The 26,291-nt window shown below is 37.3% G+C and overlaps 1 protein-coding gene across 1 annotated transcript in view; it reads left to right on the forward strand.

Annotated features, from left to right (window-relative positions):
• Positions 1 to 26,291, forward strand: part of GEMIN5 (gem nuclear organelle associated protein 5) — a 44,610-nt gene that overhangs the window by 4,772 nt on the left and 13,547 nt on the right. The window contains exons 4-18 of the mRNA XM_044664476.1: positions 512 to 663; positions 852 to 971; positions 3,203 to 3,335; positions 3,615 to 3,777; positions 4,715 to 4,927; positions 5,241 to 5,326; positions 6,263 to 6,345; positions 7,511 to 7,647; positions 12,238 to 12,311; positions 13,675 to 13,856; positions 15,366 to 15,505; positions 16,303 to 16,474; positions 17,416 to 17,643; positions 23,555 to 23,668; positions 24,425 to 24,547. Of these exons, the coding sequence (XP_044520411.1) occupies positions 512 to 663; positions 852 to 971; positions 3,203 to 3,335; positions 3,615 to 3,777; positions 4,715 to 4,927; positions 5,241 to 5,326; positions 6,263 to 6,345; positions 7,511 to 7,647; positions 12,238 to 12,311; positions 13,675 to 13,856; positions 15,366 to 15,505; positions 16,303 to 16,474; positions 17,416 to 17,643; positions 23,555 to 23,668; positions 24,425 to 24,547 (2,120 nt within the window). The remainder of the gene's footprint in view (positions 1 to 511; positions 664 to 851; positions 972 to 3,202; positions 3,336 to 3,614; positions 3,778 to 4,714; positions 4,928 to 5,240; positions 5,327 to 6,262; positions 6,346 to 7,510; positions 7,648 to 12,237; positions 12,312 to 13,674; positions 13,857 to 15,365; positions 15,506 to 16,302; positions 16,475 to 17,415; positions 17,644 to 23,554; positions 23,669 to 24,424; positions 24,548 to 26,291) is intronic.

A 26,291-nucleotide genomic window follows, 5' to 3' on the forward strand; every position in this document is an offset into this window, starting at 1 on the left:
TTAATGTTATGCTACAACCTACCTAGATCCACCCTGTGTCTCTTTTTGAGTTCCTTATGGTTTGGATTTTTCCGGGATCATGGTGTTCCAGGATTAATATCCACATAGTAGCCCTGGGATAATATTGGTATTAAGTGGGTTTTGTATGAAAGAACAGCTTGGAATCACTGAAAGCTTTACAGTTTCCCAAGTGCAACTTAACCCACATTCTTCCTTCAATTTTCAGCCAACTGTGGAGCTACAATTTTTTTAGAAAAGAAATTTCATAAGCCTGTGTAATACCAGATTTTTGTTGTTGTTGTTATTTTAAGGCTGAGTATGATCATATGAGACAGTTTATACTGAGAAATCAGGAAAGTAACATGGGGGAGGGGCAAGCTCTTTGTTACACAAGAAGGGGTTGGGGAGATCCTACCTTTCAGGTTGTTAGAAAAGGATTTTCGTGTCTGAGGATTGGCATTTGGTCTTCTGTTTGATCATTGTGTGAAATGTTTAATTCTTTATTTTCCAGTTATAAGGATGGTATGGTGGTTGTAATTGACATCAGTAGGAAAGGAGATATTCTTCACAGGCTAAGAGGTCATGATGATGAAATTCATTCCATAGCATGGTGTCCATTACTTGGCGAAGATTGCTTAACCATTCGTCCAGAAGAGAACTCAGGTAGAGACAGAGTTTGGAGGGCTGGGGGTTGAAAGGAGGGGAACCCATAGTTGCATGTTGCCTAGCTGGCAAACCGTCTAGGATTTTTTGTACTGTTAAAAGGTTCTGTGGAAGAAATACTTCTCAAGAGAAAAAATTGGGTTTTTGCTTAAAAAGAAAGTCTAAAACAGGGTATTATGTCCTCCCAGATGAACATGAGATTCCTAATGGAAAAGTTGTTCAGCAGACCCCAGTAACAAAAGATTGTTATCTGGCCACTGGAAGCAAAGATCAGACGATACGCATCTGGAGTTGCTCCAGAGGTCGAGGTAAGGCTGTAATGTGTTCGTGAAACAGTCTTTATTTTATCAATTAAGCCAATATCTGCCTCTTTTTGCCTTCTTCCCATTGCTCCTCATTTTTCCCTTGTAGTCTAGAAAAAAAAGCTAATTACCTTCCAAAATATAGCCCTTCAGAGTCTTTCAGATGACCCCAGTTTTACCCTAATTCATCCCTTCTCCATCCTAAATATCCAGTATGCTTCACTTTATTTTTGTATGAAACAATCTCAAAGCCATCAGCCTCCTGGGCACACTGCTCTGTATGTTCTTCATTTATCAGTGCCCTTTCTTAAATGTGGTACCCAAAACTGAACACAGTAAGTACTATGGAAGTAAATGTTCTCTGAAGACCTTTTCAGCTCTCATTCCATAATTATGGCATCCAATGTGTTCTGAAAAGAACACTGCAGGATTATCACCTCTCTAGTCCTATAAACTGCCTCTTAAATTCATTTAAGCTTTAGAGTCCATATCACACAGTACATCAATACTGACCATGTAAACCATTCCAAACTTTTTGAGACAAATTGCTCTTTAACCACACCTTTCCCATTCTATATGTTTAATGTTAATTTTTTAAAAATTGAAAAATGTAAGCCTATACATTGTTATATTAATTTTTGTCCTATTAGGTTTTGCCTGAGTAGATCTTTTTGGATCTAGACTCTGTTATTGAACCAGTTAGCTTTCTTCCCTAGCTTTTTTTTTTAACCTGAGATTTGATATTTCATCTATTCCTTTATCCATAACATAAATGATGATTTTAAATAGCACAAGGCCAAGTACAAATCCCTAACAGCACTCCCCTGGAAACCTATCAAATTCACAATCAAACTATTAATGACTTCTTTACTAAATTCACAGAATTACTCTTGTCTCTAGTCCACTTCTCCATCTTGACTATTATAATAAGATGAGTGATATTGTCAAATTCTTTCCTAAAATTAAAATCGAGGTAAAATTGAACTTGATCGAAGAGAACAAGTTGGAGAAATACACTTCCCTCCTTTCAATAGCAAGTGTTGTGGAGATAAAATGTCACATGTACTATTTGTCATAGCTAGAACTTTAGGATTGGTTATTTGGTGTTTAGTTGCAGAAGGGCAATCAGTAAATCAAGAAATGTCTGGCATAAAAAAGGATCGATAAAATGTTGTTTTAAATAATAAAAAATAAGATTTGGGTATACTTTACAGCATTGCCCTGTTTACCAATCCAGAAACTCTGTCCCAAAAAGATGAGATTTTCCTGGTATGACCTTTTGGTAAAGTCACACCAATTCTTTCTGGCCACTATTTCCATTTCTAAATGTTTACTAATAAGTAATCTCTTTAATAACACATCCTAGAGTTTTTCAATGAATTCATATCAACTTCACTAGCCTATAATTTGTAGAATCCAGTCTTCCATTTTTAAAAAAGGCTTTCAGCCCAGGCTTGCAACCTTGTTGTCATATTAAGTCTCTCACTCACTATCACCCATATGTCCATATGCTGCCAAATATTATCATTTCAAACTTCACGACACCTTCCTTCTATGTCCCCTTCTCTTCATTCACACAGCTACTGCCCTAGTTCAGACTATTATCACTAGGACTATTGCTATAGCCTTCTAATCAGTCTCCCTGCTTCAAGTCTTTACCTATTCCAGTTTATTCTACTTGACTGCCAGAGCAGTTTTTATAAAACTCAAGACTTTCTTTCCACCCTACCGCACCCCCCCAAGTTACCTCCCTGTTACCTCCAATCTCAAATAAAAAGTCTAAACTTTAAAACTCATCAAGCCTGGTCCCTTCTTATTTCCCAATCTTATACTTTAGTCTCCTCTACATATTATAGATCCAGCAATGCTGCTCTTCTTGCTTTGTTCCTAACCCATTACATTCCATCTCTCGGCCCTGGCTTTTCCCTGTCACCTCTGACTCTTAGTTTTCCTGGCTTCCTTTAAGACCCAGATAAAATTCCACATCTTGTAGAGGCTTTTCTCCACTTCCATCACCTTTCCTATGAGGTAAATTTCCATCTACTCTGTAACCTGTTTGTATTCAGTTATTAGCAAGTTGTCTCATTAAAATGTGAGCTTCTTGAGAGTAGTGACTATCTTTACCAGCACTCATTGTGGTATCTGTCACTTAGCACTAAATAAATGCTTACATGATACAATTAACTATTTGGGGACAATATTTTAGTGCTTAGCCATGAATGAACTCTTATCAATAGGAGTGATGACTTTGAAGTTACCCTTTCTGAAGAGGCGAGGAGGAGGTGTAGACCCTACTATTAAAGAGCGCATCTGGCTGACTGTCTTCTGGCCTTCTGGCCAGCCTACTCAGCTGGTATCCAGTTGTTTTGGGTGAGTAGGTTCTGTTGGACTATTTTGTTACATCTTTCAATATCCTTATTTGTTTGCTAAATCATTTTCTAGGGTTATGTTTCTAAGGTAGGGGAGAAAAGAAAGGATTGAACAAAGCTTAGTTTCTGGTTACTTTAGGAATGATGGAAAGTAGCAAATCCCCTAGCAATCATTTGCATATAAATATTTTTATGACTGTGACATAAAGGGAAAATGTAGCATAACCAAACCACTGTTTTTCTCATGAATAGTGAACTAAATCAATCTCTCCCTTCACAGAGGTGAATTGCTGCTTTGGGATCTCACCCACTCTGGGAAACGGAAATGCACCCTCTTTAGCTCCTCATCAGAGGGACAGAATCATTCAAGGATTGTGTTTAATTTATGTTCCGTCCAGTCTGAAGATAAAGAACTTCTGCTTTCCATTTCTATGGATAGGGATGTAAGTTGCTTTTGTGGAATACATATGTAATAAGGAAAAACAGATGGTGAACAAAACATTTCACCAAAGATTTTTTGGTAATGATTCTGTGGCTGGGAATAGCTTTTGTAGTTGAACCCCAAAAGCTTCTCCAAAGAGTTTCTCCCTTCTCTTTTTCATTGCTACCAGCACTTGGAACTTTGGGGGAAAGATTTAAAGTTTGTTTCCGTTTCCTTGGGGTATCTCTTCACAGGAACTCCTTATCATTTAACTTTAAATTTTTCTTTGTTTACAAGTTGGCATGGAACAACCTACTTAAAATAAAATTATTCTGGGAGCAAACTGGCAACAATAGAAGACACTATCTTTGTATCTTTCCTCTTGGCTTGCTTTTAGGCTATATTTACTAGGTGAAATACATGTTTCCTTGAAGGACTTCTTGTCATTTAAAAATCTCCTCTCCTTTCTGTATGGTGTTATAGTGCTACTTTCTAAAGTAGTTCCCTTTCAACCTTATTTCCCTCAGGTGTGTGATTTCTGGAGTTTTATGATCACTGTAGAAAATGCTATAGTTCTATAGAGTGAAAAAGAATATTGTACTTTGGGAATCAAGGAGATAGAGATTTTAATTATTTAATCAAGACTATCTTCATGTCTTCATTTACTCATCCAAAAAATGAAAGAATTGGACTTGGTGGTCTCTAAGATCCCTTAGAGCTAAAAGGTTATTTAAATTGGAGATGTGTTATTTTTAAGAACTTCCCCTAACCTTTCCACAGTCTTAATAAAAGAGTTTAACCAGTTTTTGAAGTATTGACTTTATTCAGTTCCCTCATGTTTTTTTTTTTCCTACCATTTCTTCTCCTTTCCCCTCAACTTTGAACTTTCAGGTTCTTAATTTTGCCTTTTTAGTTTCCTTCCTTAATTGTACCTGCACCTCTTTCCTTCAACTTTGCAGGTGAAATGTTGGGACATGACAACTTTGGAGTGCTGTTGGACATTGCCTTCCCTTGGAGGGTTTGTCTATAGCTTGGCTTTCTCCCCTGTGGATATGGGCTGTTTAGCCATAGGTGTTGGAGATGGCATGATTCGAGTGTGGAATACACTGTCCATAAAAAACAACCATGAAGTGAAAACATTTTGGCAGGGCATCAAATCCAAGGTTACTTCGGTAAGGATGCTTTTAGCTTACTTTTTGCCATTTTCCCCCAGCCTTGTTGTTTGATCAGGTCGGGGGTGGGGGGGGGGGGTAGTGGTATTCTCCTTCTGAATATCCTGTGGTGAATTGGTCTATTAGTCCAAGAATCTTTTCCTGTGGAAATTTTAACTGAAACAGATCAAGGTACTCTACATGAGACCTGTCATCTATGAACCTCAGAATTTGATAATTTAACATAATTCTTAAAATTGAAAGATTAAATTAAAATATTTTAGGATTTATATAATTGCATCTCACTTGTCCTCATCTGGGGACTTTTTTGCAGCTGTCTTGGCATCCAACTAAGGAGGGTTGTTTGGCCTTTGGAACTGATGATGGAAAAGTGGGAATGTATGACACCTACTCCAACAAGTAAGATATGAATGACAAGTTGAGCAATATTCGATGAGTTACTGTCAGAAATTATTTTGGGGACCAAAAGTCAGATTTAGAATGGCGTGGTCACTTCTAAGAGACTGCTGCTTTGTTAGCACTGGAAAGAACTTGAAAATTATCTATCTAAACCAGTGATGAGCAAACTATGGCTGGTGGGCCAGATGCGGCCCCCTGAAATGAATTATCCAGCCATGCGACATTATTCCTAATCTGACAAATACAATGAGTAGGATACAATACAATGAAACTTCAAAAGAGTTGCCTTAGAAACAGACTGACAGATGAGCATTTCTTTTCCTTTGGCCCTCTCTTTAAAAAGTTTGCCCTATCACTGATCTAGACCATCTCTCTCTCTCCTCCCTTTGAAGGGTGAATCATTTTTGTGACCACTAGATCCCAAACTTAACCAATCCATTTATTTTGAGTTCCCTAATTATTAATGATGTTTAAGAATCCTGCCTTTATTGAATAGAATGTACTTTCTTATTTTCAAGAAAAAAATTATACATGCACTAATAATCAGTGCTTAGCAACAAAATCCATAAGGCTCCTAAAGATCCTAAACTGAGATGTTGGAGTTATTATCAGAAAAGATTGGCCTGTTTCAATTAGTCTCCCATATAGATATAGTAGTGTCACTGTGTTTACCTCATGACTGGAAACATTTAATCAGCTCCAGCCACCAATTGAGAAAAACTTGAGAGAAATGGTTCTATTATATATCATGAAGCCAATCAGTAAGAATTACATCTATATCTGCATGTTGCCTATTTGGCACTTAAAGATTTTGGTAATAATTATAGTGATAATGATTTTGAGCTCCTCTGTTTCAGACAGGAAAAGCATTCTCTTAGATGATTACAGGTAAGGGGACCTTTTTGTATTTTAACCCTTGTGATTCTTACTTCTCAGACCACCACAAATTTCTAGTACTTATCATAAGAAGACAGTGTATTCTTTGGCGTGGGGACCTCCCGTGCCCCCAATCTCACTTGGTAAGTTTGGGAGGCATTTGACAATAAGTGACTCGTTTTTAGGAACCCTAGAATGTTGTAAATCAACTATTTCAGCCCTGTCATTTGAAAGAGAAGTACAAAGAGGAGGTGATTTGCTCAGATGTGAACGTGTAACAGTGTAGAACTGTATATAGAGTTGGTATACAGAACATTTTGAAGGTGAGACTGCTAGTCTTGGTTTTTTACTATCTAAATGGTTTATAAGCTGGTCAAATAACTAATGATAGGTATTAGCATTTGTCTAGCTCTTTTGGGTTGCCTGTCCTCTCCATAACAGTATGCTGGACAGATCAAACATTTAAAACTATTTCACTATATCACTTGGAAAGCATCTGTCCTCTTTTGGTTTGCTCTTAAAAATCCAAAATCTATTTCACCTTTATAAAATCGAATCTAAGGACTTTCTTTTTTTTTTTTTTTAAACCCTTACCTTCTATCTTGGAGTCAATACTGTGTATTGGCTCCAAGGCAGAAGAGTGGTATGGGCTAGGCAATGGGGGTTAAGTGACTCGCCCAGGGTCACACAGCTGGGAAGTGTCTGAAGCCAGATTTGAACCTAGGTCCTCCTGTCTCTAGGTCTGGCTCTCAATGCATTGAGCTACCCAGCTGACCCCCTAAGGACTTCTAAAAAGAATCTCCATTGGTGTTTTACTCTAAAGTACCTGCAACTAAACACCTTGTTTCCAATAATTATAATTTCTTGAAATTATCAGATTCATTTATAACATGATTTTTTTTTCTTCTGTCAAAATATACACAGATATAGTTTTGAATTAGAGAAGCTAAATTAAGTACATAACAAAAAAGGTCTAGGTATGATTTCTTTGAGGGGGTTGGGAAAGTAGGTAGGAAGCAAGAGTTGTCATCCATCAATTTTTTTTTAAATTACCTGGTAGTGGCTGCTATAATTCAGATGGTGAGAAAGTAATGTGTTAAAACAGTAATGTTTGACATACTGTTGACTTTCATCAGTATATTCAGTTGGGGAGTATTATTGCTCCCAAGAAGAAAGTCATCTTTATGGGTTTTTAAAAAATATTTAGCCCTTTCAAAGCATACGGTTCTCTTGTGATTGTTTTTGTGCTGCAGAGTCATATTCAGTGAAACAAAATACTATTCCTCCCCTCCTATCTTTCTTCCCTAGGTGGAGATGGTGACAGGCCTGCTCTAACTTTGTACAGTTGTGCAGGAGAAGGGATAATCTTGCAACACAATCCTTGGAAACTCAGTGGAGAGGCCTATGACATCAACAAAGTCATCAGAGACACCAATGCAATAAAAGTAAGTCTTGTAGGACAAAGCTTCCTCATTACTAGCACTACAAATTTTTCTTGAGTTTCCAGCCTTGTGTCATGGATGAGACTGTTGAAATTTATATGTTTTTATTCAGATTTCCTTTGGGAAACCACAGCTAAAATAATTTGTTATTTTCTAAAGGGTATTAAATTGCTTTCCATAATCTACTGAACTTAATTGTTACATTTAATTAGAATTTTAATAACAATGATATTTTATAGTGCTTTAAAGTTTGCAAAGTGCTTATATCCGTTATCTAGTTTGAGCTTTACCAAAACCTGTGAGGTAAACACAATTCATTATTAAGACAGTGTTGTTGGGGTTTGGTTTTTTTTCTTTTGTTTTGTTTCGTTTTTTACTTTTTTTCCTTGCCCACTCACCCACCCAAATGTGCATAGTGAAGGAAAACAAATTCCCATATTTGCCACATCCAAAGTTATGTGTCTCATTATTCACCTTGGGTCCATCACCCAAGAAGTTGGGGAGCATTCTTCATCACTGGTCCTTAAGTCTTTCCACAAGTGCTGTTATTGTTTCTCTGAAGCTTATCGTTTCTTACAGGAAATAGTATTCCATTACATTCATGTACCAAAATTCAAATAGCCATTGCCCTGAGACTAAGAAAGGATCAGTGAACTGACTATAGTCACCCAAAAACAGAGTTTACCAAGTCTTTCTGACTCTTAAGTCCAATATTCTCTCCACTTGCCTTGCTGGCTTTAAAATCCCCATTGCTGAAAAGCAGCATGTCTCTTACAACTTTGTTTCTTTTCCATCTTACATTATGCTTTTTTTTTTTAAAGTAGCCTTGTCGACTCATATCCAGAAATGTTTCCTTGGATCACAGATCTTGAAGTTATATAGGAGTTAAAGATCATACAGTACAAACTCTGTATTTAGGCCAGTGCATATATCAGTAGCTCCATTTTACAAATAAGGCAATTTATGGCTAAGAAAGATCAAATTATTTTTCTCGGTGGCAGCTAGGTGGCATGGTGGATAGAGGGCTAGGCCTGGAGTCAAAAGGACCTGGATTTAAATGTGACCTCAGACACTGCCTAACTGTGTGACCCTGGGCAAGTCACTTAAACCAGTTTGCCTGTTTTAAAGTTGTTACTAAGACAGAAAGTAAAGGTTTAATTGTTTTCTAATTTATTTTTCTCCTGAGGTCATAGCCAATTTGGTTATTTAATCAGCATACACTAATTAGGCACCTACTCTGTACTAAGTCCTGACCTGAGCTCTAGGAATATGAAAGGAAAAGAATAAAATAATTCCTACTCTTGTGTTATGTCATCTGAAAGTAATTTAATGCTAGCTATTCAGTCAATAAATATTTACTAATACTCTTTGCTATGTGTTATATTAGACGAGTTTTCTCACTCTGCCTGAAAATTAAATTAAGCTATACAATCTTTAGTCTTCCAAAAAAATTTCAGCATTGCTTAATTGTATCTTTAATATGACCAACATAAAATGTTAGAACATGCAGTATGTTAAATGGTAACATTGCTGATACCTTTTCATTCAACACATTTATTGGTTCCACTATCAGCAAATTATTGTTATTGTTCTGTTGTTTTCAGATGTGTCTGACTCTCTGACCCATTTGGGGTTTTCCTGTCAAAGATACCGTTTCCTTCACCAGCTTATTTTATAGATGAAGCAAATATGATTTGCCCAGGGTCACACAGCTAGGCAGTATCTGAGGCCAAATTTGAACTTTAGTCTTCCTGACTCCAGGCCTGGCTCTATCCAACTCTGCCACAGAGCTGCCCTTACTATCTATAGCCATTTTCTGCAAAACATTCTGCTTATCTGGAGATATAAAAATAAGGCCACAGCAGTCCTCATTCTAAAGAAGATTAAGTGAATAAAAGATATTTCAAATAAGAAAGAGCTCTAATAGTTGGGAAGAAGGAAAGTTAAACAAAGGCTTCATTATGGGATAGAGAACCTCAACTAAACCTTAAAGACAAGGATTCTGATAGAAATGAAAAAGGAACATTCCTGTGCATTCACAGGGTAGGAAGGCACAAAGACAATGGATAGAATGATGAATTTGAATCAGCTTGCAATACAGTTCTACTAAAACATAGCACGTGAAAAATTTGTAAAAGTAGGTGGGAGCCAGATCATGGGGAGCATTAAGTACTTTGGCAACTAGTTTGTACTTTATCCTAAAAGCTGAAGGGAATCATTGAAGCCCAGGAATAAGATAAACCTATGCTTTAGGAAGATTAGCAATATGGAGGGATTTGAGTTTGGAAGCAAGAAAGCAAATTAAGAGACTGCTGCAATAGTCTAGTAAAAGGCCTTTAGGGAAGATAGTAGGAGTGTGAGTGCTCTGAAAGCAGTAAATATGAGAATTGTAGGAGAACTGATGAAATTTGACATCTGATATAATGTGGAGGAAAAAGGAAGAATGAAAAATAACTTCCTGGTTGTAAACTTGGGATCAAAGGATTCTGAATAAGAACGTCCAAACATAGGAGAAAAACCAAGAGGGAACATTTTGATGGAAGCCAAGGGAAGATATGAACTGAGAAAAGGTGACCAGATTTAAGGATTGCTGGTAATGTTGGAAAGAGCAATTTGAATAATTATTTCAGAAACTAGATTGCAGTGGATTTGGAAATGAGTAAGAGGTAAGAAAATGGAGACAAGTGTAGTTTGGTTTGGGCTTTTCCCCTATGAATTTAGCTATAAAATGGAGAAGGAAAATATGAAAGCTGGAGAGCATAATAGAATAAAGTGAGAACTGGAGTCTTTTTGTTTGGGGAGTATATTGGTTTTTTAAGGATGAGAAGAAAGTAGGCATTAGCTAAGAAGCCAGTGGTTAAGGAGCAACTGAAGATGAAAGAAAGTACCAATGACAGGAGAGTGGCCAATCTCTAGATGCTTTTCATTGGATCAGTAATAGAAATATCTCTGAAGAGAAATGATAGTTAAAACTTTGGGAACTGATGGGATTACATAGGAGAAGAACATAGAGGGAAAAGAGAAGAGGACCTAAGATAAAACTTTAGGCTATATCTTAGGTTGGGAGCATGATAAAGATGATTATCCAACCAGGGAGACTGGATGGTGTTCAGAGAGTTTGGAGGAGAACTAGGACATCAACAGTAAGTAGTGCCATAAAAGCCCAAAGAGGAGGGAGTATCCTGGAGGAGAGAATAGTCACTGGTGTCAGAAAGTCAAGAAGATCAAGAACTGAGAAAAGATTGACTTGGCAGTTAAAAAAGGTATCAGTGGTAACAAGCAGCCAGTGCTATGGTCAAAAACCAAATTTCAGAAATAAGAGAGAAGTATAGAATGAAACTTAAGTAGATGATATGGATCTAGTGACAGTTTTAGACAATAGTAAAGAAGCCAGTAGCTAGAAAGTGTTTGGAAATTGGGAGACTGGTGAAACCTGCTGGAGAAGATGGAAGAGGGTGAGATCAAGGGCCCATGTAGAGGGTTAGTCTTGGCAAAAAGAAAGGCTTTCTCTTTGTCAAAGACAAGAGGAAAGGAGAACTGGGTGCAAAGTGATGTCACAAGGTTTTGAGAAAAAAAAGAAAACAGACATCTCACTTTTCTATGTAAAATAAGAGATAAGAGCTGAGAAAATGGGGAGAGGAAGTAACTGGGAGATCAAAGATGGAATAGAAATTTTAGACTAGCTTCTGTCAGGATGAGCTAGGAAATCAGTTAGTGGAGGAGTAAAAAGACCTTGCTTATTATCTCAATAAGGGTCTAGTTAAGATCCAAGAACATGGCTATTTGTACTATAATCAAACTACATTTTTGTGAGATTTTATGCAGCTGTTTTTTACAGCTCATATGTAGAATCAGAGGAAGATAATGTATTAATCTGAGGCTGAGTGTTTGCGAGAGATAGATGATAAGACAAGAGGACATAGGAGTCAGGCCGAAATGGCTAACTATCCCAATTCAGTTTGGAAAGGGAAGATATGCCTCTGAAGCCAAGTTCAAGTCCATACTCCAAGAAACCGCACAGTTTTCTGAAGACATAGTAACCTCTCTTCCTTCTTATAGCCCATATCAATAATTGAGTCCTTAGTCTCTGCTGTCTTTAAGTTATTTTAAAATTATATCTCCAAATTGTGAATCTGATAATTCCATCCTTGGAAGGAGGCAATACGTACAACTTTGCATATCCTACAAAACTTAACACTTTTGTACCCTATACATGTTTAAAAATATGTGATGATGAAAGGCATCACATGCCCTTCATTTTCAATATTGGATTGATATTTTGTCATGGAAAGTGCCAAGAATCTTTATCTTATATGAGATTTTGTAGAGCAGAATTATCTAAAATCTCATTTACTCATAAGGTCGTGTTACCAAGTAACATTCTCCTTATTTATCTGTACTAGGATAAAGCATATCTCAGAAAACCTCACATTAATTATTTAGCCTTTCTTCTTGAATGAGTTACAAAAATAGCCATCACATAATCTGAATTTTAACATAAAGAATTTTTCCCTCATACTTTCTTCATCATAGGTTTGTAGAATTTATGGTGCAAAATAGCTAGGGTAAAGATGGTTTTGTTTTGTTTTCTAGTACAAACTGCCAGCACACACAGAGATCAGCTGGAAAGCAGATGGCAAAATCATGGCTCTTGGCAATGAAGATGGGTATGTGTGTGTGTGTGTGGTGGTTTTTTTGTTGTTGTTAATTGTCATTTTCATATATATTTCATTACCCGTTGGAGAATGCCATCTGTAATGTTGTTTGGGGAAACCCAGTGTTACTTTGGATCTGCTCTTGCTGCAAGAGGCATCTGACATGTGGGAGAAACCACAAGCAATAATTTGGGCATCTTCCATGGTTATAAAGGAAGAGCAGTATGCCTACAGTATTGCCTGTCCTTCCATAGCTGATAAAGTGTTGTGCCACAATAGTTATTGTTTCTTGCACTGAACCTGATGCTACAAAGTCAAGCACTTTGTTCTGTAAACTTCAGTAAGCTTTCTTGCTATGTTATCTTTCAGGAAAATAGTATTTGATGTCTCTAAAAAACAAATGTTAGCCTTCACCTAAAAGTGACAGAATCAAGAATAATATAATAGAAAGAGGACCATAACCTGAAGATGGAGAACCAGACTAAACCTTCTCTGTCATTTAGGGACTACCTGAATAACCTACCTCAGTTGTTTTGAATTATATGAGGTTTGTTATAAAAGACTTGTTAACAAGAATTTATTATAGGGGTGGGAGGCAGCTGGTTGTCTCAATAGATAGAGAACCAGTCCTGGAGACAGGAGGTCCTGGGTTCAAATGTGACCTCAGCTACTTCCTAGCTATGTGGCCCTGAGTGAGTTATTTTAACCCCCATCTCCCAGCCCTTACCACTCTTCTGCCATGCAACCAATACATAGTATTGATTGTAAGAAAGAAGAGGAGGGTTTAAACCCCTCCTCCCAAAAGGATGTAGTATAAGCTGTATAACAGAGTCACTGATGACCCTCCTTTTTTTAATATGAGAGTTAGTAAAACTTACCAGATTTTGTGGTTTGAACAAAAACCTGCGAGATAATGTATATAAAGCTCTTTGTAAACCTTAAAACTCTCTGAATTTAATTGTTATTTAAGGTGTAAGAAAGCCAATATTTGGGGATGTAGACACTAAATGATAACTCTAGTCCAACTATCAATAATATGGAATTAGGTCTTGATTAGTGATACATGTAAAACCCAGTAGAATTGTGCATCGGCTAAGGGGGGTTAGGGAAGTTTGGGGGAGAGGGAAAGAACATGAAACATGTAACTAGGAGAAAATATTCAAAATTAAAATTGAGAAAAAAAGAAAGCCAATATTGTTTAAGAATCCATGTCATTGCACTCAACTGTTTTTGTTTTTGGTACAGTAAGTAATCTGCAGAATCAGTCATGAGACTCCTTATTTCCACTTTTCCCAATTTGGTAGAATAGGAGAGATACTATTTGAGTGTGATTTTTAATATCACTTATTTTTCTGGTCTTTGTTTTTCATTTCAGATCCATAGAAGTATTTCAGGCTCCTAATTTGAAATTGATTTGCACTATTCAGCAGCACCACAAGCTAGTGAATGCTATTCGTTGGCACCATGAGCATGGAACCAACCCAGAATTAAGCTATCTAATAGCCTCAGGATCCAACAATGCTGTCATTTATGTGCATAACTTGAAGAGTGTGATAGGTAATGGATTTCAACTTCTGTTATCCACCTAAAAAGAATGAGTCAATGATAGTTAAATTACTTTCCGCTCCAGACTTTGTACCATTTTAACTTCTTTTTGGCTTTATAAAACAAACTACTTTGCTCTACCTCTTTAGAATATCTCCACCAGATTTATTTCCCTTAAACACCAAATTGATTGTCTCTCTTTTACTCAAAAATTTTCCATGCATTCCAGTTGCATCATAAGATCAGACACCCTACTTGTCTAGTTCTGTTTTCCATTTCTCACCTACACAAAATAAGCTGATCTGTTTATTGTTACCAAGACTTGCCACCTTCACTTTCACTATCTAGACTTCAAGGTCCAACTTACAGTGCACCTTTATTACGAAGCTTCCTTTTATCACCCTTACAGGAAATAATCCTTTCTTCATCTGAATTTCTACAGTACTTAGCGTCCATGCCACTTATATTTGGCACTTATTTACTATCTAGTATTATTAAATATTTTCCCTATGAAATTATAAGTTTCTTATATTTGTATTCCACTCTCCAGATGGCACAGTGCTAAGCCCACCTAGTAGATATTCAGTAAATACCTGACTCATCTTTTTCCATAGCTATGGAGAAAACAAGTGCTAGCTTTTTTGTTACACAGATAGGATGTGTCTGAGGCCAAATGTGAACCTAGGACCTCTAGGCCTGACTCTCGTTTCACTGAAACTTAGCTGCCCCTGTAATTTTCTTTTTTTTTTTTTTTTAATTTTCAGTGCCAGTCTGATGCATGTGAAGTGGATCTTCAGAATAGCTTTAATTTGAATTTCTATAATTTTTAGTGATTTTGGAGCATTTTTTTTTTCATTAAGAACTGCCTGTTCATATCCTAGATCAGTGGTTCCCAAACTTTTTTGGCCTACCACTCCCTTTCCAGAAAAAATATTACTTAGCACCCCCTGTCACATACTATCACTGCCCCCTTACAGTTATTCACCACCCCCAAATGCACCTGTGGCCATCACCGCACCCCCTGGATCGCTGTAGCACCCACCAGCACTTTGGGAATCACTGTCCTAGATCATCTATCAGTTGGAGAATTAAAGGATGTCTCTGAATTTGAATCACTAATTCATGTATCTTAGAAATGAGACTTCTTCAAAGAAACTTGCTACAAAAATATTTCCCCCTAGTGTTTCCTCTTTGGTTTTAGCTGTATTAGGTTTGTTTGTGCAAAACTAACTAGAATTTGATTTATAGTCAGAAAACCTGAGTTTGAATCTCAGACCTGCCAATTTACTAATTTTATGACTTTATAAAAATAACTAAATCACATAACTGAGATCACATTGGTCATAACACTATAAAGGACAAAGTATAGCTAAAGTGCTTACTTTATGCATTCCAAAAGTATTTCTTAAAGATCTAAAGTAGCTTTCAGAATACTCCACTTTGATTGTACTATGAACTAGGTCCTCCTCTGTACATTGGATTACTTTTTATGATAATGGTGGCATCTGGCTTGCCTTGTAGAGAGTGCCCCAGAATCACCAGTGACAATTACAGAACCCTTCCGAACACTATCTGGACACACAGCTAAAATCACCAGTCTGGCTTGGAGCCCTCATCATGATGGAAGATTAGTATCCGCATGCTATGATGGTACGGCCCAGGTATGTAAAATGCCTTATTTCTATGCCTGCTTAATAAAATCCTGTAATAAGAGTCATTTGCCTTGCCCTGCTCTTCCCAATATTATTCCCTTTGAGCAACATGATTTAAAAGAAAGCTCTGGATTTAGAGTCACATCGGACCTACACTGAATTTTTATAAACTTATTAGCTTTGTATGTTTGAGTAAGTCTCTTATCCACTCTGGAGCTCATTTTCCTTATCTGTAAAATGGATATAATAATACCTACCTTAAAGGTTATTGTGAGAATCAAATAGGAGGTAATATAAAAATACTCAATGAATCCTAAAGTACTTTATAGGATAGCTAGGTGGTGCAATGGATAGAGCACCAGGCCTGGAATCAGGAAGACCCGAGTTCAAAATCTGTCCCCTGACACTTCTTAGGTGTTTGACCCTGGGCAAGTCACTTAACCCTATTTGCCTCAGTTTCCTCATCTGAAAATAAACATGGAAATGGCAAACCACTCCAGTATTTTCCCCAGGAAAACCCCAAATGGGATCATGAAGAATCTGACAGGACTGAAATAACTGAACAACAACAAAGCACTTAAATAAGTGTTAGTATTTACAATTTAAAAAATAAATGGGTGGATTATGTGTAGACCCTGGAAGGCAAAAGGTTTATATATTGTATGACAGTCTTAAAGACTCTTTGGTTTGGTTTGCCTGTCTCGCCTTCTGAGTGAGAAGAATAAACTGGAGGAGTGATGAATATAATGAAGGAACTAAAACAATGCCATTCCCTCTAAGGTTCTGTTCGTGTTGATTTTGTCCAGGTATGGGATGTTCTCAGAGAAGAGCCTCTGTGTAATTACCGAGGACACCGAGGAAGATTACTTTGTGTTCAGTGGTCTCCACTGGATCCAGATTCAGTTTTTTCAGGGGCAGATGATTTTTGTGTGCACAAATGGCTGATTTCAATGCAAGATCATACCCGGCCACCTCAAGGTAATTAAAAAAAAAAAAAAAAAAAAAAAAAAAGGAAGAAAGCTAGTGTGTGTGTGGCTGGCCCAAAGCAAATATCTGTTAGAGAATTGGTGGGTGGTGGGTGAGTGGATATGGATGTGTGTGTACTTTAAAATATTCCTTTAGCTTTTCCCTCAGTGAACATATAAAACAAGTCTAGCATTCGCAAGTGTTTCCCATTTCTGATATATTTCTTCAGCTTAAATTTTTGCTTACTAGTGGATAACGTTGCCCCTGTTTGCTTGTTATTGGGATAATTCAGTAAATTTTTGTTGAGCCTGTATTTCCATCTGATCTGTCCTAGATACCATTCTACTTTGCACTATACTTCATTTGTTGTTTGTTACTTTTATGGATTTTAAGAAATACTTTTGATTGTGCTTTTCCATATTGGTAATTTTCTACTCTCATTTTCTTTTTGTATTCCTTATTTTCCCTTAATTTCTTTTATCTAATTTTATACTGTCCTCCTACTCTTCTTTTATCTGGTTTTAGCATTTTCTTAGCTTTCCCATTGTGAATGTTTTTTATTGTCATTCTTCCTAAAAATTTTAGTCTATTTTGTGTGGCTTCTTTTTTTTTCACTCTAATTCTTTACAGGCTTCCAGATTCTTCAGTTCTGCCAGCTTTTTACATTGTTACCTTTTTTCCCTTGTATGCAGATCTATTTAGCTAAATGGTTTCTCTTTGGCATTTCTCTTTTTCTGTGGGATATGTGAGGATCCTGGTTCCTTCCAGTCCTCCCAAATAAACATCTTAATTCATTCTCTGGAGATGTCTCTGTAAGTTGAGTTATCCCAGGGACTCAGAAGAAAACACATTTTATAATGTTATGTCTACAAAATCAGTACCCCAAGTGGAAAGACTACCCACCTCGGTCCTATGTACTAACAACATTTTTTTCTGATTTGTCATTCCCTCAGGCAAAAAAAGTATTGAGTTAGAGAAGAAAAGGCTCTCTCAGCCTAAACCCAAGATTAAGAAGAAGAAAAAACTTCCAGGAAAAGTAACAACAAAGCAAGAAGTGATTGATGTAGTAAATGGAGAGGAGTGCAAGGATAGTTCTTTACCCATTGAAAATGGAGTTTCAGACCAGGAAGGTGAAGAAGAAGTACAAGAGCCAGAGATTCCCAATGGTATTCCTTCAAATGGTAAGTAGTAATAATATAAGGTTATGGTGGTAAGAGAAGATAAATGGACTATCTCCTAAACAGTAGAAAATGACAAAAAATTAATGTAGAAGAGACTTAATTTTTCATGCATCTTCTAGTTCTTTCTTTGAGGTTTTAATCTGGATTTCAGGGAGTCCATAAGTTTGGAGGTTTTTCCAATATTTTGATAAATATATTTCAATATGATTATTTTCCTTTGTGATCCTACATATTTTATTTTATGCATTTAAAAACATTACTCTGAAAAGTCACCCATAGACTTCATCAGACTGCCAAAGGAGAGATTATAATTCCAAAAAGGTTAAGAATCCCTATTCTATAAGTTGTGTAAGAGGGAGATTTAGGTATTTTATAAATATTTAAAATGTGGCCGCCAGGAATCAACAATTCAGATTGATTCCATAATTAAAATAGACCCAAGTCAGCATCCAGTTTAAGGTAGTTTATTTACAGTTAGGAGGCCAGTCCAGGTCTGGAGAGGCCTGGAACGGAGAGAGAGGCTTAAAAGCCTAATTAAACTAGGTTACAAGCCACAAGACTTTAGAAATCAGAGAGGCTATAAGCTTACTTAAGGCAGAGTTTGGAAACGCCAAGGTAGGCCAAGGAAGTCAGCCTAACTTCCCACATGACAATTCAGAGTAGAAGCATTCTGAGGTCTCAGCCCAGCACCTTCAGCACCAAGTCCAAAGCCTGAACTCCTGAACTCACGAACTCCTGAACTCCTTCCACCCGAACTCACTGAACTAACTGAACTAGGATGTAACCCACGTATTTAAAGAGATAGCGTCTCTTGTCATTTCCTGTGGGCCACCTCTAATTCAAGTGGACCAATGGCAGCCTCTACACTGATTTGGACTGCCCAAAAGTCAGTCTCTTGTTCTTGATTTGATACTTATTGTCATGTGTGGTTAACTTATCTCCACTCCCCTTTTGAGGGAGGTGGGGATGATATAATCTAGATGCCTAGGGTAAGTAGAGTTTTTGACTATGAATGGGCTAGAGTTAATTTCATTTACAGTTGTTTTGCCTCCCACTACATGACCCAGATTTTTCCCAGTGCCTCAGGTTTAACTATACATACATACTCAAGTACTCAAGAGGCATCATCTCTTTCAGAGACCCATTTATTCCTCTAAAGCAGTAATTCTGGTTATTAAGTGATACCTTGATTTGAGGATATCTATTTAAACTTTTGCTATTGTATTGAATTGAAGCTATAAAACAATGTAGGTACTATATCAAATTGGTAGGAAGCAACAGCACTGGGTACAGAAATAACTAGCCCTTTTGGAGGGTTTTATAAGAAGATGATATTATTCAATATTAATATTAGTACATTTTCCTGGGCCTTTAAAAAAAAGGAATTCTTTACTAATCAGCTCTAAAGGATTAAATTATCATCTCTACATAGATGACTTCCATGTCTAAGTATCCAGCCTCTGGATTCTTCATATTCATTATTTCTTAGAGTGTAGTAATATTTTCTTTCTTTCATGTGCCACAATTTCTTCAACTGTATTCCTAATTTGAAGGCCATCTACTTTGTTTTCCTTTCCTTTTTTTAATTCAAGGATATTTTCTTTTTCTAATTACATGTAAAAATAATTTTCAACGTGTTCTCCAAAATTATAAGATCCAAACCATCTCCCTCCCCCCTCAGAGATGGTAAGCAATTGGGTCTGGGCCATATATATATTATCATGCAAAACACCCTTCCATATTGGTCCTTGTTATAAGAACACGCTCATACAAAACCAAAACCCTAAAATAAAATTATAAATATACTGATGTGAACGATAATATGGGAGCAGCTGGGTTGCTCAGTGAATTGAGAGCTAGGCCCAGAGATGGGAGGACCTGGGTTCAAATCTGGCCTCAGACACTTTCTAGCTGTGTGATCCTGGGCAAGTCACTTAACACCCATTGCCTAGAGCCCTTACTGATCTTCTGCCTTAGAACCAATACTTAGTATTGATTCTAAGACAGAAGGTAAGGGTCTAAAAAAAAAAAAGATAGTATGCTTTGATTCACATCCATCTGTGTCCAACAGTTCTTTCTTTGGAGATGGATAGTATTCCCTGTCATAAGTCCTTCAGAATATCTTGCATTTCTGAGAGTAGCCAAGTTTTCTTTCATACAATATTGCTGCTACCATGTCCATTCTCCTGGTTCTGATTCCTTTCTTTTCAGAAGAATTCCAAACTGCTTTCCGAAATCTTTGAAGCAATTCACAGCTTACCCAATAGATTTTTGTTTTTCCACAACCTCTCCAAAATTGATTGTTCTCATCTGTTTCCATCTTTACAAATTTCCTAGATGTGAAGTGTTATAGTTTGTATTTCTCTTATTAGTAATTTGAATCAGTCTTTCAGTCATTAAATAACCAATTAAAAATTAGTCATTAAGGGAACAGAGCTAGATGGGTTAATGGACCAAGAGCTAGGCTCAACGAGACCAAGGTTCTGGGTTCAAATGTGGCCCAGAGACTTCCTAGCTTTATGACCCTGGGCAAGTCACTTAACTCCTTACCCCTTCTACCTTGGAACCAATGCACAGTATTGGTTCTAAGTCAGAAAGTAAGGGTTTAAAAAAAATTAAAAATAAGTCATTAATAGTATGTGTTTTTTGGAGAATGAAACTTTTCCTTTGGAGAATGATTCTTGAATCTTTGTGCTAACTCCACACAATCAATTCCTTAGGAATAGAAGATTTTTGTCCTTTTATCCCCAGCACTTAGCACAATGCCACACATGTAGAAAGTATTTAATAAATATTCATTGGTGTTAAATCTTTATCAGACATATATAATGCAAAGGTTTTTTCCCCTGTAAAGTGCTCCTCTCTTTAGCCTATTTACATGAGTTTTTGTTCATGCAAAATGTTTTTCAGTTTTGCTTTTTGCAAATTGCCTCTAATTCCTTGTTTGGTTAAGAAATTCTTGCATAGGCTACCCAGCAGCCCAGTTTAGTCCAGAATACCTATAAAAGGCAGATCATTCTCATTTGTTGGTGGTATGATCTTTCCCATTTGGGTCATCCATCCATTTTGATTTTATTGTGATTTATTTTATACTTTGAAAGCACTTGGAAGTTTACATATAACCTGTCTATAAATTCTGCTAAGTATCTATTATATTCAAGGCACTGGGAATACAAAGCAACAGTGCTTACTCTCAAGGACCTTATACATATATCTGTAGGGGGAGAGATACATATACACAAATTAAGTATAGAAAGATAAAAATTGCAGAAGACAATGCCTCTAATAATTGAGGGAAGTAATAGAGAAGGTACCATGGAAGTCTGAGCTAAAGGAAGATAAGATTAAAAAGTGTAATGAGTAAGAAATGCATTTTGGTGGGTGGAGGGAATTAAGTTGGCTTGTGGAAATGCATCTAATCAGTCAGTAGGGTATTCATTTCTGGAACATAGAGTTCATGAAGGGAAAAGGCCCATTCCAACTCTAAATCCATGATCCTATAGATTGGGGAAAGGAGAGACTAGAAACGGGAACACCAAGCAGAGGTGGTACAGTTAGAATGGTGATTATTTACATTGAAAGAAGAGAACAGATACAAGATTTTATGGAGGTAAAATCAGCAAGAACTGATTGGCATGAGGATAAGAGGAGAAAGAGTCATGGGTGATTCTGTGCCTTCAAACCTGGGCACCTTTATCAGAATGGAAAGGTTGGGATAAGAGTTGGGTTTTGGAAGGTAGGGACGAGAAGACAGTGAATTGAAAGTATCTAGTTAATTGAGGTTGAAATGCCTATGGTCATCCAGGGGGACAAAGCCAGCAGTTGTCAGTGTAGGAATAGTATCCAAGAAAGAGTTTAGAACACTAGATATAGATATGGGAACAGGTAAGAACCACAAGGGCATAAAGGTAAAGAAAGAATAGGTCCCAGGGCAGGAATTGGATAATGATTCAGATGTTGGGAAGATAAGAGGGAGAACTGGGAAAGAACCATGTCATATGAAGCTAAGGAAGAAAAGTATATCCAGGTTGAGAGACTATTCAAAAGGATCACGTGCATCACAGAAGTCAAGCTGCTTAAGGCCTAAAAAAAAGGCCATCCTAGTTAGTATTGGGAACTAGTTGAAGTAGTCCAGTAGGAAGCAAGACTACAAAGATTTAGAAAATGAGTAAGTGGTAGGCAATAGAGGCAGGGAGTATAGACATTTCTTTCCAAGGAATTGGGCAGTAGACTTTAGTACATTTGTTGGTGGTGGAAAAAAAATTGTAGGATGGAAAGAAGTTGAAGATAAGGGAGGAAATGATCAGTGGAACTGAGCCTTAGAGGAGACAAAAGAGAAGTTTAATTTAGGCATGGGAAAGGCCCACTTCCTCAATAACCAAAAAAAGGAGGGGAGAATTTTTTTTAATTTTATTTTTTTACCAATTACATGTAATAACAAATTTCTACATAAGTTTTCCTAAGTTATGTGATCAAACTTAACTCCCTCCTTTGCTTCCTTTCCCCCTCCCAGTGCTGGCAGGCATTCAGTCTGGATTAAACATATATTATCATGCAGAACATATTTCCATATTGTTCATTTTTTTTTTTTGAGTAATCTTAAACATAAACCCAAACAAGCAAATAATCATATGCTTTCCTCAGCATTCTGACTCCCAACAGTTCTTTCTCTAGAGGTGGATAGCATTCTTTGTCATAAATCCCTCAGAATTATCCTGGATATGGGGTAGCTAGGTGGCTTAGTGGACTGAAAATCAGGCATAGAGAGGGGAGGTCCTAGGTTCAAATATGACCTCAGACACTTCCTAGATGTGTGTCCCTGGGGAACTTAACCCCCCCTATTGCCTAACCCTTACCACTCTTCTACCTTGGAACCAGTATATAGTATTGATTCTAAGATAGACAGTAAAGGTTTAAAGAAAGGAAAAAAAGAATTATCCTGGATCATTGTATTGCTAAGAGTAGCTAAATCTATTGCGTTTGATCACAATATTGCTCTTACTGTATATAATGTTTTCCTGGTTCTGCTTATTTCACTCTGTATCAGTTCATGTAGCTCTTTCCAGATATTTCTGAAATCATCCTGTTCATCATTTCTTAAAGCACAGTATTATTCCATCACCAACATGTACCACAGTTTCTTCAGCCATTCCTCAATTGATGGGCATCCCCTCAGTTTCCAACTCTTTGCCACCACAAAAAGAGGGAGAATATTTTTAAGTATAGAGAGGTTTTTATATGTGGAATATGGAAGATGAAAGAATTTCAGGCTGATAGCTTTCATATTTTTCAGTAAAGTAATGGGAAAGGACCCCAAGGCAGTGGAGGGGTAGACACTGGAAAATTGAGGGGGGGGTGATTATTATAACTCTAGTTATAGTGACTGAACTAAAATTCTTCCATACTAGTACAGTAGACCCCACTGCCCAGGTTTCAGAGCCTGAGACCTTAGGCCTTTCCCCTACAACTAGAGATAGCATAAATCCCATGTAAAGGAATGTGTTCTTGACATGTTATCTTCCCTTAGGAAAAAATAAAATGTTGGCTAGGTTGGTTCAATATTATGTATATATGCTGCATATGTGGGAAAAGAAAGAATACACATATAATACCCCACAGGTTTGTCATGAATAAAATGCTTTGTAAACCTTAAAAATGCATAAATGTGAATTATTCTAGCTGTTCTAAATTAACCTGGAAATCTAACCACCATTTACAACACTGTTCCTATGAAAAACTCTACGTTCTAACCAAATATTAGTAGATATGACTGCCTGTTCTATTTGTTTTTGTTTTTCCAAAGGGATTTTAACCATTCAGAGTTTGTTTGATCTATGGGTCTGTTCTCCTCTCTCTTGATCTGATGACTGGCATTTTTTCCATCCTAGATATGTTTCTTTTCTTGTTGTAGTTTCCAAAGAGCTGCCTTCATACTCACTCATTTCCTCAGGATTTGAAAAACCGAAAATTCCAATGAATCCCAAAGTGATCATGCCTAAAAAAGATCTACCTAAAGAGAAGTCAGGTTTGTGTCCAAAAAGTCAAATGTATTTTGTTACTTTTTTTTTAACACCCATAACTTTTGTGTATTGGCTCTTAGGTGGAAGAGTGGTAAGGGTAGGCAGTGGGGGTCAAGTGACTTGCCCAGGGTCACACAGACGGGAAGTGTCTGAGGCCGGACTTGAACCTAGGACCTCCCGTCTCTAGACCTGACTCTTAATCCACTGAGCTACCTAGCTGCCCCCAAATGTATTTTGTTTCTAAAAGGACCAAATAAGTATGCATTCCTGCAAATTATGGGAGAAAGGCTATGCTTTAAAAAGCAGCCCAGTAACATTTTGGTATAAGGCTGTGAAAGCAAGCATTATAGAATACATCCTTTCCTTCAGTTGCCATGGCCAAAAGAAAGTGATCATTCTTCAGTAATCTGACAATGAGCTTCTTAGAACACAGGGACTAATTACCCATACTCATGGGTGGGTCAGTCACTGGGCCACACAAGGAGTGGAGGGGTATGCAAGAGCACACGTTCCCCAGCTTGGCCATCATAAAGCATTGAGGGAACTGTCCTACCTCAGCTTTGATTTGTTGTGTATCATTGGAGCAGAGTTGCATCATTTGTGTAAGTTCATTATGAACAGAGAGCATCTGCTGCTTTTTTCCCTTTCCACCCCACAATAAGGCCTAGCCTAATACCTGATGCACAGAAAGCACACAATAACTGCTTACTAAGTAATTCAGCAGCATTGCCCGGACAAAACTCATTTTCATTCTATTGCAGATGCCCTTGCAAAGAAGAAAAAGGCACGTTCTATTCTACCTGTCAGCACAGCCTTGGACCACAGATCCAAAGAGGACCTCCATCAGGACTGTTTGGTGCTAGCAACTGTAAAACACTCCAAAGGTACAGAAAAGGATCTCCTAACCACCTTGATCTTCTCAATTCATATTCTTCAGGGACTCTTTACTCTTGAGAATCTGTCTTTCCTTTTCTGTTGCCCTCAAGTTCCCGCTTCTGTCATGGAATATCAAAATGATGGAACTCAACCACGGCCTTTGAGGAATTAAATCAACATTGAGGAATAGAAAGCCATGCCAGGTAGAAAAAAAAAAGTGTGGGGTATAAAGGGTCTTTAGTTCCACACTAAATTTTAGACAGATTTTCTCTTTGAAGAGTTTGGGATACAAGTGCTAATTCTTGCTAGAGAAGAGATAAAATGTATAATTAGTAGATAATCAGCTGACCACTACTTATGGTTTAATCAGTCAGTAAACATTAAGCACTTAACTCTGTGCTAGGCACTGCTAATCTTTGGGAGATATGAAAAGAGGTAAAAGACAGTCCCTGCTTTCAGTCTAATTGGGGGGACAACATACAAAATAAGCAATATATAGGATCAATAAGAACTAAATAACAGAAGGAAGGGAGGACTTCTAGTAAAAGGTGGGATTTTAGTAGGATGTAAAGGAATCCAGGAAAGTCAGTAGTCTGAGCAGAAGAGAGGAAGCTTTCCAGGCATGTGGCACAGCCAGAGCAAACACCTAGAATCAAGAGTATCTTGTTTGTGGAAGAGCCTAGAAGTCCATGTCACTAGATTGAATAGTATATATATCAAGAAGCAAAGTATAAGAAGATTAGAAAGGTGGATGGTAGCTAGACTATAACGGACTTTGAATGTCAAACAGAATTTTGTATTATATCCTGGAGGCCATAGAAAACTGCTGGATTTTATTGCTTGGGGGCATGTTGGCACTATATCACTTAAGGAAAACCACTTTGGTGGCTGAATGGGGAGGATGGATAAAGTGGAGAGACTTGAAGCAGGCAGACTCACTAGGCAACAATTAGCAGTAATCTAAGTGTGAGGTGATAGGGTCTGCACCAGATAGGGTCTGCAGTGTCAGAGGAGAAGCGGGTATATTCAAAAGATGTTGCAAAGGTGAAGTCAGTAGACCTTGACACTGCTTGGGTGAGAGATGGGGAGTAATCAAGAATGACTCCTAGGTTGCCAGTCTGAGAGACTAGAAGTATGTTATTGCCCGTGGTTGAGTTCTTATAGACATTTAGAGCTGGAAGGAATCTCAGAGGCCATCCCTTCCAGTGTTCTCATTTTATAGATAGGGGAAACTGAGGCCCAGAGAGACGAAAGTAATATAATAATAGCTAACACTATATAGTGCTTAATATATGCCGGTCACTGTGTTCAGCACTGTACAAGTATTATCTCTTTTGAGCCTCACAACAACTATGGGAGGTAGTTGCTTTTGTTAACCCCATTTTACAGTAGAGTAAAATGAGGCAAACAGGTTAAGTCACTTCCTTAGGGTAACTCAGGTAGCGAGTGTCTGAGGTGAGATTTGAATTCCACTCTTTTTGACCCCAAACCCAGTACTTTGTCTACTATGCCATCTAGTTGCACCAAATCACACATATATTAGTAGCAGGTATAGGATTAAGGCTCATTTCTTCTGGCTCTGTAACTGCTTTTTTTTTTCCAGTACTTCTAATGTATTGACTCAAAACCTGTTAAGTTAAATTGGCTTAAATAACCTATTTTGATTTTCCATTCACCTGTGTTGTTATGAGAAGTAACTAGTTATTGGACTATATTGCTGCTATGTAACTTTTTTTTTTTTTTTTTTTTTTT

This window comes from Gracilinanus agilis, chromosome 2 (genome assembly GCF_016433145.1).
Source record: "Gracilinanus agilis isolate LMUSP501 chromosome 2, AgileGrace, whole genome shotgun sequence".
Lineage (NCBI taxonomy): Eukaryota > Metazoa > Chordata > Mammalia > Didelphimorphia > Didelphidae > Gracilinanus > Gracilinanus agilis.